The sequence below is a fragment of the Panthera leo genome, chromosome D1, assembly GCF_018350215.1.
Source record: "Panthera leo isolate Ple1 chromosome D1, P.leo_Ple1_pat1.1, whole genome shotgun sequence".
NCBI classification, from domain to species: domain Eukaryota; kingdom Metazoa; phylum Chordata; class Mammalia; order Carnivora; family Felidae; genus Panthera; species Panthera leo.
The window spans coordinates 58,172,628-58,192,058 of NC_056688.1; the positions used below are offsets into that span (position 1 = coordinate 58,172,628).

At 44.1% G+C, this 19,431-nt stretch overlaps 1 protein-coding gene, 1 long non-coding RNA gene and 1 other non-coding gene across 9 annotated transcripts in view; 1 reads left to right on the forward strand and 2 right to left on the reverse strand.

Moving 5' to 3' along the window:
* FAM168A (family with sequence similarity 168 member A) overlaps window positions 1–19,431 on the forward strand; it is a 235,585-nt gene that overhangs the window by 213,121 nt on the left and 3,033 nt on the right. For 6 of the 7 annotated variants that reach the window (XM_042904870.1, XM_042904869.1, XM_042904868.1 and 3 more), the window contains 4 exons: window positions 1,131–1,211; window positions 5,977–6,003; window positions 11,002–11,127; window positions 18,062–18,204. In XM_042904870.1, coding sequence (XP_042760804.1) covers window positions 1,131–1,211; window positions 5,977–6,003; window positions 11,002–11,127; window positions 18,062–18,204 — 377 coding nt within the window. The remainder of the gene's footprint in view (window positions 1–1,130; window positions 1,212–5,976; window positions 6,004–11,001; window positions 11,128–18,061; window positions 18,205–19,431) is intronic. The other variant, XM_042904874.1, reaches the window with a different exon arrangement.
* LOC122199642 lies at window positions 1,974–18,485 on the reverse strand. Its single transcript, XR_006193592.1, has 3 exons — window positions 18,181–18,485; window positions 11,106–11,184; window positions 1,974–2,050 (listed from the first exon to the last, which is right to left on the reverse strand). It is a non-coding gene; the product is annotated as an uncharacterized LOC122199642 (long non-coding RNA).
* On the reverse strand, window positions 15,858–15,930 carry TRNAM-CAU. Its single transcript has one exon. It is a non-coding gene; the product is annotated as a tRNA-Met (tRNA).

Consider the following 19,431-nt stretch of genomic DNA (forward strand, 5'->3'; position numbering starts at 1 on the left):
GGGATATTATTGCTTAATGGGTATAGAGTTTAGAGTGATTAAAAAGTTTTAGTAACAGATAGTGGGGATGTTTGTACAACATTGTGAACATGATTAATGACACTGAATTATGCACTTAAGTGGTTAAAGTCACAAATTTTGTTATATGTATTTTGTCCCAATAAAAATTTCCAAAAAAGGGGCTCCCTGCAGGCTCAGTTGGTAGAGCATGTGACTCTTGGTCTTGGGGTCGTGAGTTCAAGCCCCACATTGGAGAGTAGATTGTACTTAAAAAAAAAATCCTTTAAAAATTAAACAGCAACACCAACAATATATAACATGCAGTGGCAGGCTAGATCTAGCTTGTGTGCACCCTCTAGAGCCAGTTGTGAGCGCCTTTTCCTAACTACTCCTTCAGTGACATTGGTAGCTTGAAATTAGCCATGGTGGGAGTATTTCTACCATGGAACTTGGCAAATGCTAGAAATAGAACTCCACTTCAATCCCCTCAAGCCAGTTGTTAAATATTTACCAGAACACCACTGAATATATGTGAATATATAAAAATGTATAGAAAACTCTCCAGGATAGCTGTTACCACCTTGGGGGAGTAGAGTAGTGTTGCAGCAGGAATGTGAGAGTAAACTTAGACTTTTTACCACATACACTTTGATGGTGTTTCCATTTTTTTTTCTTTTTTACAATGAGTACGTAGACATACAATTCTTACACTGTTTTTTTAATGTTTACTTTTATTTTTGAGAGAGAGAGAGAGACAGAAAACACAAACTGGGGGAGACGCAGAGAGAGAGACACGCAGAATCTGAAGCAGGCTCCAGGCTCTGAGCTGTCAGCACAGAGCCAGACGCAGAGCTTGAACCCACGAACTGTGAGATCATGATCTGAGCCCAAGTCGGATGTTTAACCAAATGAGCCACCAGGAGCCCCATTTCTTGTGCTATTTTTTAAAAAAAGAAAAATCTGCATGTATTAGGATTGTGGTATTGGTGCCTTTTCTCAAGAGGCTAAAAGGTGGTCACATATACTGTCTGAAAAAAAAGGCCCATAAAGAGGCTGAAGGCCAACCCTGGGACTTGGATTCTGTTTCCTTTTCTTGTCCAATTAATTGGGGCTTTTTTGTCTCTTCACAGGTTACCCTACAGCCTACCCCGCAGCAGCCCCTGCCTACAATCCCAGTCTGTACCCCACCAATAGCCCCAGTTATGCTCCAGGTAAGGAGAAAGTGAAGACAGCAGTGGTGCCTGGGGTGGGAGGTGGGACTCTGTTTGGAAAAACAAACCCACCTGCTGGCCTTTTCCTGTCCTTAATTGCTCTGGACTCCGCCCATCCAGGCCTGATTCTCCTGGGAGTCCCCTCTGGGAACTGGGGGCAGTTGAGCCTAAGGGTTGGGGTGGGAATAGAATCTCCTCCGTTCTCCTTGGGATTTAAGGTTGGCCCATCTTTTCTCTGCTGGAATATCTGAAACATGCATCCTCTTCACAGAACCTTTTCTGCTCTCCCAAACAACGTCCAAATCAGTTCTTTGCTCGGTTTTCCCTAAGGCTGCCATTGAGACACACACAGATGCAAACACACACACACCAGACTTCCTGGGTGTGGAATTTGGAAGAGAGTGAGAGACTTGCCACCAGAGGATAAAGAACTGCTTTTCAGGCTGAGGCAAGGAACCTGTTTTTCACAAATCACAAAGGCCTAGCATTCCTTTATCTTATCCATTCCTGGATAGAGATTGATACAGATTTGAAATATTAAAAAAATAAAAAATTGTTCTCATTTGGGCTAGGAGCAGTGCAGAGGTCTTACCACCAATACTAACCCTCATACTTAGTGGGTGCTTTAACACTCAAGGGGCCGGAGAAAGAATCTGGATGCTGCATGTAGAAAGTCCTGGGTTTGAATCCTGATTACTCAACTCACTAGTTGTGAGGCCTTGGACAAAATAGTTCTCTCAGAGAAATGTGCTACTTACTTACCTCAGGGGTGTAGATGGTTTTAAGTAAGTTCCTCTTCATTTACTCAACAAGTATTTATTTGTTGAATGTCCTCCACACTACAATAGAGAAAAAGAGCCATCTTTGCCTAAAATAACTTCTAGTTCATTTGGGAGTTGGCATATAAACAAATTCATAGCTGTGCGGTGTGATGAAAGGGTACAGGACGCTTCACAGAGGGTCTCTCAATAGACCTGAGGGAGAAGCAGGAGACATTCTTTTAAGCACATAAGGAAAGAATTGGACGTTCTAAACAGAGTAGAGCCTGGGCAAAGGAATGGTGATGTGGGAATGGTTGAATCACACTGTAGGGGTGGGGATAATAGATGAATCTGAACTACAGATGTCCAAGGGCCAGATTTGGAAAGGCCTTAAATGCCATAATCATACCCCCCCCCCGCCATGTTCTTGTTTAGTAATGATTATTCTAGAGTTAAAAAGCTTGAAAAGACCTTAGAGATCCTCCAGTTCAGCTCCTTCTCTTGACAAGAGAGATCCAGAGATAAAAAGTGTTTTGTCCAAATTACTCAATGATGCAGCAATAGCATATGAACTAGAACCCTTGGCAGATCTTCGAGTTCTTGGTCTCATGCTTTTCTGTGTCAATCCAGCACTCATCCTACCATTGTTCCCTTTCTTCTGGAATATTTAAATAAGAGAAGAACATGGTCTGTGTCAGAAGACCTAGATGTGAGTTCTGACTGTCACTTCCTAAATTAACAACCTTAGAGTCACTCGACCTCTCTGAACCTCAGTTGCCCCATTCTAAAGTAGGGATCATTTTGTAATCATACACACTCACGCACATACCGTGAGCTCCCTCTTTTTTGAGAGACAAAGTACTATTTTATGCAAATAAGTGATGTTAACCCCTAAAGTCTTTACATAGGTATGTCATTCCACATACATTTATTTTGGCCCTGCTATGCCCAAAGCACTCTGGAAGACACTGCATGTGATTCAGATTTGAGAAAGCTGAAGTCATTGACCTCAAAGAGCTTGTGAGGGTAGGAGTAATCCACAAGCTAAAACGTCTCTATCTCAGCATTAATAGTTTATTCTATATTCACTTTTAATCAACAAGATACATATTTCCAAAAAAATGTGTAATAGGCAGAAACAATGAAAGCTACAGAAATTTACCCTGATAAAAGATTTAATCAAATTTGATAAGATCTGTCTGAAAAACTACGGTGGTTTTGATTATCAAGTATCTCACAATATAGAAATGATTTAAATTTAAATGCTGTGAGATCTGTGAATTGGCTTGGTAAACTATCTGGTCTAAAACAAAATGAGGTGAGTAATTTCACAAGGTCAGCTAAGGTCAGGATGAAGAAGATGTGTGTGTGTAGTCAGGAGGCCACCAGTGACCTACGGAAGCAGAGTCAATGAAATGGGGAGCCCGGGAGTGAAGAAGCAGTTAGCAGGCAGAGCCTGCTCTTACAAGAGACTTGACTACAAGGGAAAGGAGAACAAGGGAAGGTGGGGTTAAAGGAGGCATTTTTTTAGATGTGAGCATGATTAAGCATGTGAGCATGTAAGCGCTGATGGGAAGGAGCAAATGAGGAGGATAAGTCAGAGAGGCTGCCAGATAGACCCAGGCCTTCAAGGAAGCTTTGCTGAGGTGGGAGATCTAGAGCTCTGTTCTCTTCTTTGTTTGGGGGAGCAGGTGGACGGGGCTGCCTCACACAGGAGGGCAGCTCTTCCTCTCCGACTACAGGAAAGGTCACAGATGCATGTGCTTAGAGTAAATTGTCCAGTGGAAAGTGGAGAGTTCTTGTTTAATGACTTTGATTTGCTGTTGGAGAGGTGAACAAGGATAGAGGGAGGGTTCTTAAGGAGAGAGGTCAATGTGTGAAAGCCTTACTGGAAGGGGAAGGATAAGTGTCACCAGCAGGTGACACAGTCGTGTAACAGGAGGCTCCACTGAGGGTGGAGGCCATGAATTCTTCAAGGCTCTAATTCCAGCACTGGGGCATTTTCTCATAATGTACAGAATTTATGGTGCTGGTTTGTGGAACTGTTTGAGGATTAGTTTAGCAAGAAAGTGGAAGGACAGGGAATAAAAATAAATAGATAATATTTGTTGAATGGTTCCTGTGTACCAGGGACTATTTTAAGCTCTTTATAGATATTGACTTGTTTTCTATCACAACAAACCTTTGAAGTCATTACTATTGTTATTCCCATTTTCCAAGTGGGAAAACTAAAATTTAGAGGAGTTAGGAACTAGCCCAAAGATCCAAACTCAGGCATCCTGCCACCACACCTGCATGTGGTCTGTGGCCAGCCAGAGAGAAATTGAGAAGTTAGACTAGAGCAACCAGACTAGAGAGGACAGACAGAAGGAGCCTGGGACTGTGGGGAAAAAAAGAGGAGAGATTGGAAAGCTTCCAGCGTGTATAAAGTACTGATTAGGTCTTAATTTTAAAACAAACAAATATCATCCCACTTCTAACTTGATTTTCCCCAATTTTATGTTTTCAAAATTTCACCATATGTCTAAGCTATGACTGAAGCAACCTGACCATTTCCTTAGAAACCCATACAATCCACTGTAGAGCGTGGTATTCCCACATTGTGTCAGAAGGCCCCTAACTAGAAGCTGGAAGGACTGATTTTGATGTGACCTTGAGCAGATCCCTCTCCTTTGGAGTTAGACACACCCCACTGGTCTGTTCCATATTTTCAGAGGCCAGCCTCTGCATTCACCAGGTCTCCTGACTGCAGTAGGGGAGCTCCTGCTGAGGAAGGGCCGGCTCAAGGGCAGTGTAGGTTACTCTCAGCTTCCTGCTAGAAGCAGCCATTTGTGATGCTGAGAGATGCCTGTGGGGTAGAAGCCTGCAAAGAGCCAGGCTCTCAGGTTTAAATTTCTCTCAGCTTCTTCAAGGAGACCAAGAAGTTGCTTCAGAGAGAGCTATTTTTAGCAGCTCTGAGTACTCTAAGATGTCATCTGTTCACGATGCAGGGAAACATTTCACTCTTTCATTGGTTCTGAAAGCAGTGTGGGTACTTGGAGCTTTTTTCTAAGCTCTTAATGACTTCGGGGATCTTATTTAAGGACCATTTGGCTCTGCAGGAAGCAGGAGCCAACTGAGACTCGTTCTCAGAATCTGAAAACCAAAGGATGTATCACATTATTGGTAATCTGACCTGAAAATGAAAGAAAAGGATAAACAGAATAACTAATGTAGATAGAAATGAAATACCTCCTCACAAGAGATGTGTTTATAAACCATTTTCACCTACTGTCTCACTTGATTTCATAGCGACTTTATGAAGTACAAATACAAATTGTTCCTGTTTTGTATGTGACAAACCTGGAGAAGGGCAAGGGAAAGGAATTTGTGCTTCCTGAATACCTGCCATATTCCAGGCAGTGTGTGAGTCGTGACATAGATGTTAATTTTTACTTTAGTCTTGTGTGAGTTGAATCTTCCTGCCTCCAGTTTTGCTCAGAGGTTAAATAACTTGTCCCAAGTTGCACAGCTAAAAAGCAGTGGAGCCAGAATTCAAACCCAGTCTGTCTGACCCTACAGCCCCTCCTGTAGCACCTCACTTCCCCAGAAGTTTCAAGTGATGAAGTACCTCTGCATTGGTCCTAGCCCTCTGGGGCTTTACAGAGAGCTCTTCAGAGGCCAAAGGTGATGATTTTGAACCCTGAACCTTTACTTCCTCTCACACACAAAGCCTCTGTCATGTGTGAAGTCCCTCTGCAGTTCAAGAGCACTAACTTGGGTCAGATGCCTGGAAGATGCAGTGGCGTCAAGGAAGAGTGCTTCTCTTCAATGAATGGGCTTTCCTGGATGGCAAGTCTGTCATTCCCTCCAGGGTAGAGACACTTCACGCCCTGTGCATTCACTGTTTCTTATGTAGCCTGGGGGAAACTGCTATCTTGAGACAGTCTGTTTTTGTAACTGCAATGTATACTACTTTGCACAAGTTCTTAGTGGTAATTTCAACTAACATTTCTATCCAACAGAGTTTCAGTTCCTGCATTCAGCTTATGGTAGGAGAGCTATTTTTCCTCATCTGTATTATGGCCTATGAATGTGTTATCTCGTAACAACAGTAGATTCCCTCTCCTTCCCTCCCCAAATCCCATCCCTTAGGCTTGGGCTCCCCCAGGTGGCTCAGCAGCAGTTCCTAAAGCATGCAGGAACATGTCTGATGGTGCAAAATCATGGGTTGGAGACACACATGAACCGTCCCCTAGGGCAGCAATGAAGGATCATGGCACTAAAAGGCGTCTTTCCCCTTCCTCACCTCCGGGGTCCCATCTGACCTAGGTCAGAAACTTTCACCCTAACCTGGCTGCTGAATTCAAACAATCAAGTGAACAAAATTCTTCAGCCTGTATGGCTCCTCTCTGTTGGCTTTGTGGCAGCTCCTGTGGAGGAGTACCTGGATCATGCCTATAAGAACCCCAAAACAATCTGCCCCAGGATCAGATTTTCCATCTCCATTGGCAGTCTGACATGTTTGAAAGACCTGGTTGACTTTAGATATAATCTGTTCCCTTAGCCCAAATCTTGAGCTCTAGCTCATTTTCAGGGCATTTTCCTGGATGGTGAGAGGTGAGGGCCAAGTGTGCTAACTAAGTGGGCAGTGTGGACTCCAGGCCCAAAGCACCACGGGAACTTCTGGGCACCTGTGAGGGTCCCAGCAGTGTAACTGGACTAGGTCCTTTTTGTCACAGACAGTAAGGGACCATGAGAGGGACTTGCCACTTTCACTACTCTCACCTGGGCTGCTCAGGACAATGTTTTCATTAAAATCTCTGCACACTTTCTCAGCTTTTAACCTTGAATTATTTGGATGTTGAATATTGAATTTGTGTATGGCGCATCTTTCAGGAGATGAGCTGTGAAATTTCTCCTTGCCACTGCTGTGGGCTGGGTGATCTTGGGCAATTTGCTAATGTCTCCAAGCCATAGATAGTGTTTTGTTACAGATGTTCTCTCAGCTCCCTCTAATGTTAGCAGTCTATCCTCTTATAATTTTATTATTTTTGCCAGTCACAGACCTGTTTCTCTTATCATTTATGGAGAGTCCATTTTTTGTTTGCCTCAGGATCAATGAACTTGGACAGAAGATTCCATAAAAAGTGAGAGAAGTTCTCATGCTTTCTCACCCCTCTAGTTATAGCATCTGAAATAGAAATACTAAAAAGTATGTGCGGAGCTCTTCTCTTCACAGAATGCTTTGTGCCAGACCCTGCACTGGCTCTTTAGAGATAAAGACTAGTGACACAAGGTCCCTATTCTAAAGGAACTCAATTTAGTGGGGGAGACAGACAAGCCAGCAAGTACAGGGGTTTCTAAGAATCACAGAAACTGGGATAGCGAACCATGTGGGATATATGAAGGGGCTGTGGTCAAAGGGTGGGGAAAAGAAAAGACTTCATAGTAGAGGCAAGCTCATGATTGATGGCTGAATAAATCTTTACCAGGTGGCATTTGGGGAAAGACAGGCCAAGAAGAGTGAACCATGAGCAAAAATACAGAGATGTGCTGTGACACTCCTTGGCATATTCTGGGAATGATGAAGTTTGTGTGGCTATAGTGTAGGGTTGGAAAGTGAGAACAGTGAGAGACTAGAGAGATCACAGGGCTAGATCATGAGGGGCCTTGAATGCCACACAAGAAGTTCAGTCTTAGCCTGTAGGCAGTGGAGAACCGTGGAGTGTTCTTAAGATTTTGTGATTAGGTTTAGGTCTTAGAAATGTCTCTTGATTGCAGTTTGTAGATTGAAGTTGGCAGGTGTAAAAACAGAACAATGAGGAAGCAGTTGCAGTAGTGAAGAGCTGATGAGAACTTAAATTAGAGCTGTCTATAACTGTGGGGATGGAAGACGAGCAGATACCAGAATTAGAAACTGTTAAGACTGGATGACACTTCACTTTGATCCTCACGTCAACAATATGAAGCAATCAGAGAGAAGTTATTACTGCTGTGTTATGAGACAACAAAATAAAGATTAAGTGACTTGCCCAAGGTCCCCCAGCTAGTAAGTGGCACAGCCCAGGTTAGAACTCAGATTTCCTGACCTACTGCATTATTCAGGATGATGGTCCCTTGCTGCCTCTCTTCCTTGTAAGTGTGCTTAACAGATTGTTCAAAGTGTCAGAGGGCGTGAGGGCCCCGTATCCAGGGAAGTGAACAACCCAGCACCTGGATGTGGGCAGCATGCTGTGACTGGGCCATGGCCCTTCACTGCCAAGGGTGTGTTCTCTCTCTCTCTCTCTCTCTTTCTCTCTTTCTTTCTCCCTTTCTCTCTCTCTCTCTCTCTCTCTCTCTCTCTCCTTTTTAAATTGAAGAATACATATACAGTAGTACATAAAGTGCACTAGTCTCAAATGTACAGCTCAGTAATATTTGACATATGTATACACTTGTATTTTACTACCACCTAGTTGAAAGTGTAGAACATTTCTAGGAGTTGGTACCTTTCATGGCACCCAAGAGCAGGCATGCCTGTCAGAGCAGCCTCCTCTATTACTGTGCCTCTAAAGTTTCAGTTGGATTGTCGCTATCCCACAACTGAGCTCTCAGTTGCTACCACCAACAGAATGGGTTACTTTAGAATTGTACATGGAAGAGGAAGATCATATGGCACAATACAACAGACCAATGAGGAAGTCAAGTTGACAGCTAATATTTGTTGGTTTTTGTAGCCTTCATATTTGTCCAGTTTTAAATTATAAAGTACTCAAATATAGAGAGAAACATAGAAAATCCCAATATTTGTTTTCTCTTCTTTTTTAATGAAACCAGAAGGAAATACCCACTTCTTCAGGACATAAACAGTTTAGTTCACTTGATCAGTTAGATAAGACATAATCAAAGGCACAGTCGCACTTGCTTCTTTCCTGGTTAATCTGGAATGTTATTTTATTGTGCATAATGCTGTCTTGTTCACTCTCTGGTTGGCGTGTGGCTGTGTTGCATCCCCAGCTAGCCCATAAATACCTTGTGTGCGGTGACCATGACCCACATGTGTTCCTGTCCACTGTGGCGCTCCCCTCAGTGCTGAGTGCAGTGTAGGCTTCAGTTACTCTTTGGTTAATCTTGATTTGCTTTAATTGTCATGCAGTCCTTCAGACTGATGTCAGACTTTTGGCTTATGATGAAAATTATGGTGAAGTATGCACCACTTGGGGGAAAAAACTGGCCTGGAACAGGACATCCAAATTTTCTGTGGCTAAATTCAGGCCTTCTGCTCCCTGATGGAACCCTGTAGGGTCTTGAGGACATCTGACTTCTCAGAATTACATGTTTCACTTTTTAGGAAGTTGTTTGGAGTGACCAGGGCTTTCCAGCCACATTGAGTGGCAGATTCTAAATTTGGAGACATCTTGATAAGATTTTTCAACACTAATTGGATCCTTTATTAATCCCCACCCCCTGCTCCCACCCCGGGGAAAAGAAACTCAAGGTAATTGTTTAAAATTGACTGCCCTCCTCCTGTATTGTTTGCAGAGCCATGTCTTGGTGTCCAGCAAAGGCTTTGGACTCTGCATGGAATTCTGCTGGGTGTCCATTTCTTCTGCCAGAATTCTCCTTTTAGTGTCACTTTCCTGCCCATGATTTCCTTCTCATTTCTCAGCATCTGCTGTACATATTGCGGGCCATTAATGCAAGCGCAGAGTCAGCCTAGAACAGCTACACTTCTAGCCTTAGTTTGGCAAAACAGCAGGGTCCTTGACCTCTTCCTCTGGCCTCAGTACTCCCAAGGCCGAAGGAACCAGAGGCATTACCTGTTACCTGGATGGGCAGAGGGGTTATGGGATCTCTCTGGAGGCGGGCTGTCCTTGCCCTGGCAGAATCAGAGTGGACAGGCATACTTCTCATGCCACCGTGCTGCACCTTAGCCCCTTGTTAAAATGTTTCCAGTATATCCAACTATTGCCAGTGTAGCCCCCACATCCTGCTAATGTTCTTTAAAACCCCTCATACCCAAGATGTTATTTGAGTGGAAAAGATACTATTACAATTGTTCTTCCTACTCTAAACAGAAATTTGGGTCAAGAATGGTTTCTCCTTTAGGAGAAAGTATATCAACAGAAATCTCTAAAAAGTTAGGCATTTCCCCCCTTTGAAACCCTCTTTCCTCTCTCCTTCCCCACAGGATACCATGAAGGTAAGTTTTTTGAGTCATTCCCCACTTCCAGATCATATGAAACATCATCCTTCAAATTTCCCAGGCTAAGCTTCAGGTGAACCTGAGAAGTGTCTGCAGATTTCTTTCAGACTGGGCCTCATCTCTATTTTACACCTATCCCAAGTTTGACATAGAATTTCTTAATGGCCCAGCAGATCATCTCTAATTCATGATGAGATATCTCAGGTGGGGCACAGCAGCACCTCAATAGGAGGTATAAAGGGTGTGCAAGATGTTTATCTGTCTGGCTCCAGCTGGGTGTACAGAAGAAGAAGGAATGGGAAGAGCCCCCGTGGACAGCCTATGCCTCCTGAACCGCCACAGCTCAGTCCCTTTAAAAGAGATGGCAGTCCAGCAAGGTTCATGTCACGTGATAATTCTTTTGAGGTCTCTCTTTGAAAACAACTTATTAAATACCCCCCAGGTGAGATTTCAGACATGAAAAATGAGTACTTGGTTGATGTGGCCCAGTACACAGTCAAAGGCTCCAAGTTGTGACATATTCATAAGAAAGCGGCTAAGGAATATCCCAGAGCCTTAGGCCAGAATGTCAGTAAGAGGTGGTATTCATAGGCATCTTCATAAGGTTTTGGTAGTGGATAGAAAACCCTGGCTCTCTTAGTGTAAACTCAGATTTCCTTGGTTTCAAATCATTTGGAAGCTCACTTCAGCACTCCCCGCAACCCACTCGCCCATCTCAGAAAGGCTGAACCATCCTGTGTGTCTGAACAGGGCCCCTTGGGTTATATGTTTCCATCCAGCACAAGACCCTTGCTTTGTGTCTGTGATTGGTGGTGCCCACTTCTTATTTCTGCCTAATGCCATTCTTGTGTCTTCCCTTAAGCAACTCTGCTGATGAAACAGGCCTGGCCACAGAACTCGTCTTCCTGTGGTACTGAAGGCACCTTCCACCTCCCAGTGGACACCGGGACCGAGAACCGAACTTACCAAGCATCCTCTGCGGCTTTCAGTAAATACAGCCTGTCTCCTCCTTTCCTTGTTCCCCTTGGTTGGGACTGATTTGTCTCTTAGAAAGAAAGGAAAGGGCACTTTTAAAACTGACCTTATAAGACACTTATTTTAAGAGGTTCTCCTACCCACACAAAAAATTGACCTTCCTCATACAGGGAAGGTCATCCTCTTTGATCATGTACCCGGCTTTGGGGAGACACAAAGCAGTGAGGGAGGGAGGAGGAAGTATGCACCTGGCCAACAAGTTTGATAAGGGAAGAACTGTTACTACATTTTAAGGGAAAGAACATTTGAAGGCCTGTGGACCTTTGGACAGAGAGGGCTCCTCTAGCTAGCACAGGGTTTCACAACCTTGCCATTATGGACATCTGGACCAGATAGAAATTCTTTGTTGTAGGGGGCTAACTTGTGCATTGTAGGATGCTAAGCAGAATCCCTGGCCTTGCCCCGCCCTCCTCCCCGCCCCCCGGATGCCAGCAAACCCTCATTATGGCAACCAAAATATCTCTAAACATTGCCAAGTGTCTCCTGGGGAGGCAGAATTGCCCCCTGCATGAGAAATATTCTCCGAGTGGAAGCTACACTGTGAGAGCAAGGTATGTACAGGGAATCCTCAGGGAAGACAGAAACCATCTGGCCAATTAGATTGGTTATGTTCATCTTGAGGTTCAGTGGGGTGACTGATGGTTTCACCTTCACACCTGATGTTTACTTTTTTTTTAATGTTTATTTATTTTTGAGAGAGAGAGAGAGACAGACGGAGTGCAAGTAGGGGAGGGGCAGTGGGAGAGGGAGACACACAGTCTGAAGCAGGCTCCAGGCTCTGAGCTGTCAGCACAGAGCCTGATGCAGGGCTCAAACTCAAGAACTGTGAGATCATGACCTGAGCTGAAGTCAGACGCCTAACCGTCTGAGCCACCCAGGTGCCCCCACACCTGATTTTTAATACAAGATGTCTCTGTGGGTAAAATGAGGACCAGTGTTTAGAAGTTACTGAGTGGTATTTCGACTCCATATAAGGAAGACTTTGTGCCTTGTTGGAGCTGTCCCAAAGAGGAATGGCTGGCTTTGGTTGTGGGGAGTGCTTTTTTTCTTAAGTTGTGCCAGCAGAAGCTTGACATACCCTTAAGAGGGATATTGCAGATAAAGCCTGATAGTTTGTAGTTCAGTAAATTATTAATCTGTTAAGTGGATTAAATGAATATGCTGCATTTTTTCTTTTTTTTAATACCCAATGTTATTTTCTCCTTAGTTACTGTTGTCCCTAGATGTCGTCATCAACTTACATTTAAACAACCTAACTCTTCACCTGTAGAGAATTTGCTTTCATTTTCACCCTCTCATTTAATCTACACTATAGTCCTATTATGGTGGATTTCTATTCAGGTTTGAAAGCTGAGGCTCAGAAAGGTAATATGTCGAATGTCATCCAAGTAGCAAGCAGCACAACTAAAAAGATATCACTCAGGTTTAAATTTCAGGTTAAGTTTATTGACTTTTTTCATGAGATTGATTGTACTCATTAAGAGAGGGATGGCAGTAGTAGGGAGTTTTCTCAGGTACCTCAGGTAGAATTGAGCAAACATATATGTAAATGGGCTTATACATATACATATTTTCTCTTAACCACACGTGATTGTACATGCATATAGACACACCTACTATAGTTTAGCAGAAAGAGGCCTGGGATGGAGACCAGAAGAGTTGGATTCTAGACTTGGTTCTGTACAACCTTGGATAATTTATGTCCATGCTCTGGACCTTGGTTTTTCCAACTGTAAAATGAGGGGGCTGGACTAGGACCTTTGAAAGTTCTGTCTAGCTGTTAGACTCCTGATTCTGTCACCAGGGTGCTGTGTACTCAATATCCACCACCCTAGCAGGGACCTTTCTAGCTACCCTGCCCGTAGTTGACCAGCCAGCCTTTGCTCACATATATATCTCCAGGGTATTCATTCCCTCCACAGGCAACCCTTTCTACAGTGAGAATGTCTGAATGTTAGAAGGCTTCACCTTCTCCTGTGTTGAAATCTTCCTGAAGTCCCATTGAAATGTCCTGCAGCTACCTCCCACTGTCCTCACAGGCTGTCACAGTCCCTGGAAAGGACCACAATGTGCCCCTTTTCTTTAAAGCCAGTAGTGTGTGAACCTGTGGAATTTTTAAATAGAGGTTGGCTCGCCTGCCCCTCCCACTCCCACCAGGCTTCCTCCCGACACAGATTTTGTGGCTTCTAATTGCTACAGAAAATTCAGGGCACTTTAACAAATTCAGTTTAATTTTACCAACACTTGCTAAGGCTGTTTGTAATTGGGTCTCCCTCCTACTTATTCCACACTCTCTTGTTCGGCTATCAACAAGGAGACTTGGGGGTCAAGGCAAGACTCAGACATAGAGCTTTGTTCAGACATGTAAATCTGATGGTCAATAAACCGATTAGTCTAAAAGGCATCCTTGATGTAAGGATCAATGCCTTTGAAGGTGGTAGGGGCTCTCCAACTGAAAAAGATTTATGGTAGTGCAGAAGGATTGAAGAGAGGGCTAAAACAGTTTTTATCTCACTAATGTGCAGACTCTATTTATTTTCCTGTTTGATGGACCCTAAAATTATAGTTAGGGACCTGAGAGAAAGAATAGGGCCTCATAAACAAAGCCTCTTTCATAAGGCAGAGCTGGGACTTCTAGTGATCTAATTCCCTTTTTTCTGTCACAGTATTGCCTTTAATGAAATGATGACATGAAGGCCAAAATGTCAGATGTCCAAGATTGGACTGCAGAGACCTATAACTCAGAAAGGAACCGCTGCCCAGGTCATGGGAAGCCCTGAACTCTGAGCCAGCTCTGCACTGATATGCTCTGCGATTTCGGGAAGGTCGCTGCCCCACTCTCAGCTCCAGATTCATTTGAAATGTAAAAAGTTGAATGCAAGTCTCTAATGTCCTGAAGGCATAGCATTCCAAAGTCCTAATCCTGTGACCTTCAGACTTAGGTAGAAGTCCATTCACAAGTGCCAGACCTCCAGTGAGGGAGCTGAGTCTAAGTTCATTTCAGCAAAATCAGTGAGTTTGTTTTTTGTTTTTGTTTGTTTGTTTTTGCATCATCAAGCCCAATAGCTTCTTTTACTTAGATGCACAGAATAACAAATCCTAAATTTTGCCTTACCCAAGGTAGCTGAGGCTATAGCTCCAGGGGACTTTATAATCCTCAGTGGTGCGGACAGGACTGTCAGTCAGTTGTAGAAAGTCCACTGCAGTGATTTTCTCATAAGTCTCACTGAAATACTCAGAGACTTAGAATATCAACACTAGAATGCCTTCTGATACTATCCAGTCCAAAGGAGGGTATTCCTTGAGAGAAGAATTGACCTGACTCACTGACAAAGCCCAGGATGGGAGCCCAGGCAGTTCCTGCAGCCTCTTAACACAGGTGGAAACCTTGAGAACTACTGTAGTTGGAGGAAGGAGCACTGGGTCCTGAGTCCTGGCGAGCAGTTGCTCTGTCTCAGCCATCTGTCCGTCATCTCATCTGTGAAATGTCTGTGTTGGGGGCTTAATGATCTCTAGCTCTGCTTCTTCCTTCTCAAACTGTCTGGACAAATGAGCAAGGCCTTCTTCTGCAGCATCATCTTTTGGCTGCCAAGGGTACTCTGGCTGCTGATTTGTATTCTGAGTATATGTGTATCTCATTTCATAACATGAAGAAAGGGAAACATTTTCAGAAAAAGTTATTCTTAGACTTGGAAACCAAATTCTCCTGCAGACTCTTGGTGCTTTTTGATTTTCCTCAGAGAGATAACCTCAATACTTTGTAAGGTGGTTGATTGTCCTTGTGGCATAGAGGAATAGAGCAGCCTTCCCCTAGGGATAGAAATTCCAGAGCACATTCTTGGGGAACATAAAGGAAAGTTGCCAGTATCGTTGGCTTATTAACTTGAAAGAATTGTGAAGTCATGGTATTTTAAACCATACAGTTTTAGAATCTTAGAATCCTGGAGTCTGTGTTCCAAGTTGGATCACACAATGGAAGTCATAGTTTAACCTCTCTATTGTAGTCTTTCAGACCAGTCTCTGCTTGCACACCGCCAGGGTAGGAAGCTTACTAAGTGTTTCTCTATACAGTGAGAGAGAGAAAAGAATAATAGCTCACCTTTACGAAATGCTTTTAATGTGTCAGGCACTATTCTGAGGGCTTTGCAATTATTAATTAATGTATTTATCACAGCAACCCAATGAAATAGGTACTGTTGTCCCCATTTTACAGATGAGGAGACTGCTGTTTTCTACAGCTGTTAAATAGCAGGGCTGGGGTTCAGACCCAGGCAGTCAGTCTGGCTCCAGACTACTCATAACCGCTACTCTGTGCTGTATAGCTTTCAGAGACAGGTATCTTAGGATTCAAGGGTATCCTGCCCTTCTGCATAGAAAAGAGATGCTCTCCACTCTGGCAGGACTCCTCATAACCTTATTTTATTCCTTTAAATCAGATTGAGCAAGCTATCCCTGTAGAAGTCCAAATAATAAATACTGTAGGCTTTTCAGGCCATATGGTCTCTGTCATAACTACCGTTGTAGCAAGAAAGCAGCCATAGTTGAGAAGTAAATGAATGGACGTGGCTGTTACAATAAAACTTTGCTTACCAAGATAAGTTGCAATTACAAAAACTGTAGTTTTCAGGTTTTATGTATTCATTTATTTATTTAATTTTATGGTTTATTTTTTAGTAATCTCTACACCCAGCATGGGGCTCGAACCCATGACCCCAAGATCATGAGTCGCATGCTCTTCCAACTGAGCCAGCCAGGCGCCCCTATAGTTTGCCTCTTAAATGTTAATAGCGTGAATAAAAGATTCAGTGGTAAATTAAATTTGTAAATAGTCTCCTGCATATCCCTATCTCGGAGATTCATAGTTCATCCTGTCATTTTAAAACTTCTCAGGGTCATGGAATAAAAAACAAACCTATTTATCTCTATTCTACATTATTGCACTTTTTTTTTTAAACAGTGATTAAAATCCTTCAGAATGATATAGTTCATCGCACAGTCTTGGGACACGCCCATTTTGAGAACCTCCACCTTTGTTTTACAGATTAAAAAACCATGCCTCCAAGGTGAAGTGCCCCTCAGATGGCTCCTTGTAGATATCACAGACTTAGACTTCTGTCTGCCCCTGCAGTATCTGCTTCACCTGCCTTGACCACATATCATAATTAGTGCCACAATCTAGAAACTTGGAGGAATCTGCTCCAGACTTCTCTCAGCTGATTCGCACCTCCATGTCTAGTTTCTCTTTTTTTCACAATGCTACCTTCTCCTGAATGTATTCTTTCCACTCCATCTTCATTGCTACTTATTTCCCAAATGTATTTGACCACAAAACCAGTTTCTCATGGAATAAACTATGGATCTGCAGATGGAAAAGTAAATGACATGATTCCAGGGAAGAGGACAAGGATGCCTTTCGGTGGTGCCTTTTGTGGTGACCAAATAGCAGCGTTCATATCCTACTGAGTATTTCATCAGGGGCGGGGAGGTGGTAGGGGGGGCGGGCGCCAGGCCAGTGCTGTGGATGGAGACAGATTTGTGACCTTACAGCAGCTTGCTTTTACTCGGGGATAGGGTAAAAGAGACCTAGGATCTTTAGAAAAATGGGATTTTAGTTCAGGAGGAGATCTTCATTCTTAGCCTTCTGATTTAACAAAATAGGAAACTAAAGCCCAGACACTTGATAATAGGCACACCAAATTGGAAAAAAAAAAAGCCTGAACTGAAGCCTTGGTCTGTTTTCTTCCAATAAAGCACCCCTCTTTGCTCTGCCCCCCAGTCTCTTCTTGCAGAATCAGCACCACGTTGCTGACAGTCCTTGGTGAGCATCTTGTAGGTGAAAGACCTTACTTTGAGGCAGGAGAAGGTCAGTGATGTACCAACCAGACAGCCTGTATGGGAAGCCCAGGGAAGAAGTATCAGCAACACCCCATTGGAGATCCAAAGCCAAGGTCTTCTGGCACTGTCCCTTCAACTTAGAAAGAAGGAGCAGTTTGTAAAAACACTTGCCCTTTCTGAGCCCATTGTATAAAGTAAGAGAGTTAGGGGTCACTTGATGATTACTTGGTTTCCATAGAATCATTTCATTTTGTGTTCTGTGAGTACATAGTCTTGTTCCTGGGTGATTTATGTCTCAGCTTTTTCCTGTGGACATAGGATCTGACTCTATTTTCCAGAACAGTCAAAGGTAGCACAGTTTAATCAAGTCACTGATTGTGAGCTCCCTGGGGCCTAGGTTTCAGGTTGATGTGAACTTTCATGACCCCTGACTTCAGGCAGAGGTGGTTCCCTCCAAGCCCCAGGAGTGGGGGGAAAGGCTGGCTCTGAATGGTGTTTTCTGTGGGCTTTTCACCTTAACCCTCTCAGGGAAGAAGGGGAATGTGGGAGAGAGAATTCCAAAGAGAGAGATACAAGGAGAGAAAAAGAATAAGGGGGAAAACAAAAGAGAAACAGCAGCAGAAGACACCTGGGCTGCTGAGTGAGGAGACAGAAAAGCAGGAAGACAGAGTGCGATAAAGGGCAAGTGGGCGGAGGGTCTCCTGTCTGTGTGTACGTGCCTGTCTCACAGCATGTAGACAGAATCCCAAACTGTCTGAGCTGCAAGGGTCCCTTAGGAGATCATCTGGTTCCAGCCTCTTATTTTATATGTCATACCCCTGAGACCCAGAAAAATACAAGATGCCAGAATCACTTGTGTGCCCTGTGCACCAGGACTGAGGGAGCTGCCTCTGGGGCCAAGGCTCTCTGGGTGGAGCCCTGTTCACTGTTCTCATCTGTGTTTCCAGCCTGGAATCAGCCCATCCTTGTCTGGGGAGTCGTGACTGGGACCTGCTACCTTCTGACAATGTTCTGTCAACTAACTGGAAGTCTCTCTTATTGCCTTGGTACAGGATATACTGCAGGGACACCGTACAAGGTCCCACCGACCCAGAGTAATACTGCTCCACCCCCCTACTCCCCATCACCCAACCCCTATCAGACGGCCATGTATCCAATCAGAAGTGCCTACCCCCAGCAGAATCTGTATGCCCAGGTAGGTGCATGTGGAAGCCTGGGCCCACCACTTCTGCAGGTAAAGGAGTGACCAGCCTAGGAGGGTTGGGGGTGGGTAAGGAAGAGAGGGAAGGCAAGTTCATGGCTCTGGCCACTTGCCATTATTATATCATAGAAATGGTAGCCCTGTAGTCTACAGACTCCCTCACCCCACCTCAGCCCCTCAGGGGTAATGCATGAAGCCGTTTAGATGAATAGCGCCCAGAATGTCAAAGGAGCAGGGGCCCCTGGAAATCATCTAGCTCAATTCCTTCTTTTTTTTTTTTTTTTTTTTTTTTTCTGGAGAGAGAGAATGAGGGGGAGAGGGAAAGAGAATTTTAAGTAGGCTCCACGCCCAGTGTGGAGCTCAATATAGGGCTCAGTCTTACCACCATGAGACTATGACCTGAGCTGAAACCAAGAGTTGGATGTTTAACTGACTGAGCCACCCAGGCACTCCACTCAATTCCTTTTTATACAAGTGGGGAAGCTGAGACCCAGAGGAGAGTGAGTTGTCCACGGTCACACAGGGAGCTGTTGGTTGAGTCAGGATGAGACCCCATGTGTCTTGGGCTTCTCTCCCTAACCCCCACACCTACCCTTCCTTGATAAAGTCTGTGAGCTGAACAGGGAGGAGATAAGTTCTCAGGCTCTGTCACCAGTTCCCTGTGTGACCATCAGTAAGTTATTTCTCTGAGTGCCTTAGTGTCCCCATCTGGGCTCTTTCAGCTAGAGAGAATGTGTGTACTCTGAGGGGATGGCTATGACAGGGACTATATGAGGCTCCAGCATACCACATGGCACATTTTTTCTCGGCTGACAGTTCTACATGAGGTTTTTAAGTAGTGAGGAGAACACTTTTTGATTTAAAGAAAAGCTACATTGTAGAATAGAATGCAAAATTTTTAAAAGATAGAACAGTGGGCTGGAGATCGTTTTTCTGGTTTGTGGTAGGCTGCTTTGCACTATGTTCTCAGACCTCTGGGATTATAAACCCATATTCTGAGGCTCCTGTCATTAGTTAGTAGAGGCATTGGGAAAGCTCTGGAGTAAGATGACCCAGGGGGCTGTGTCTACTCCCCACAAAGGTCACCAGGCCTGTGGGCTGTGGCAGCAGGAAGCAGCCCTGTGATCTAGGCAGTGGGAAGTCACCTAAGACAACTGTCTCCATCCTCACCTCTTTGCCTAAAGAGAAATAGTAAGAGACATCTGGGGAAATGCTCTGCAT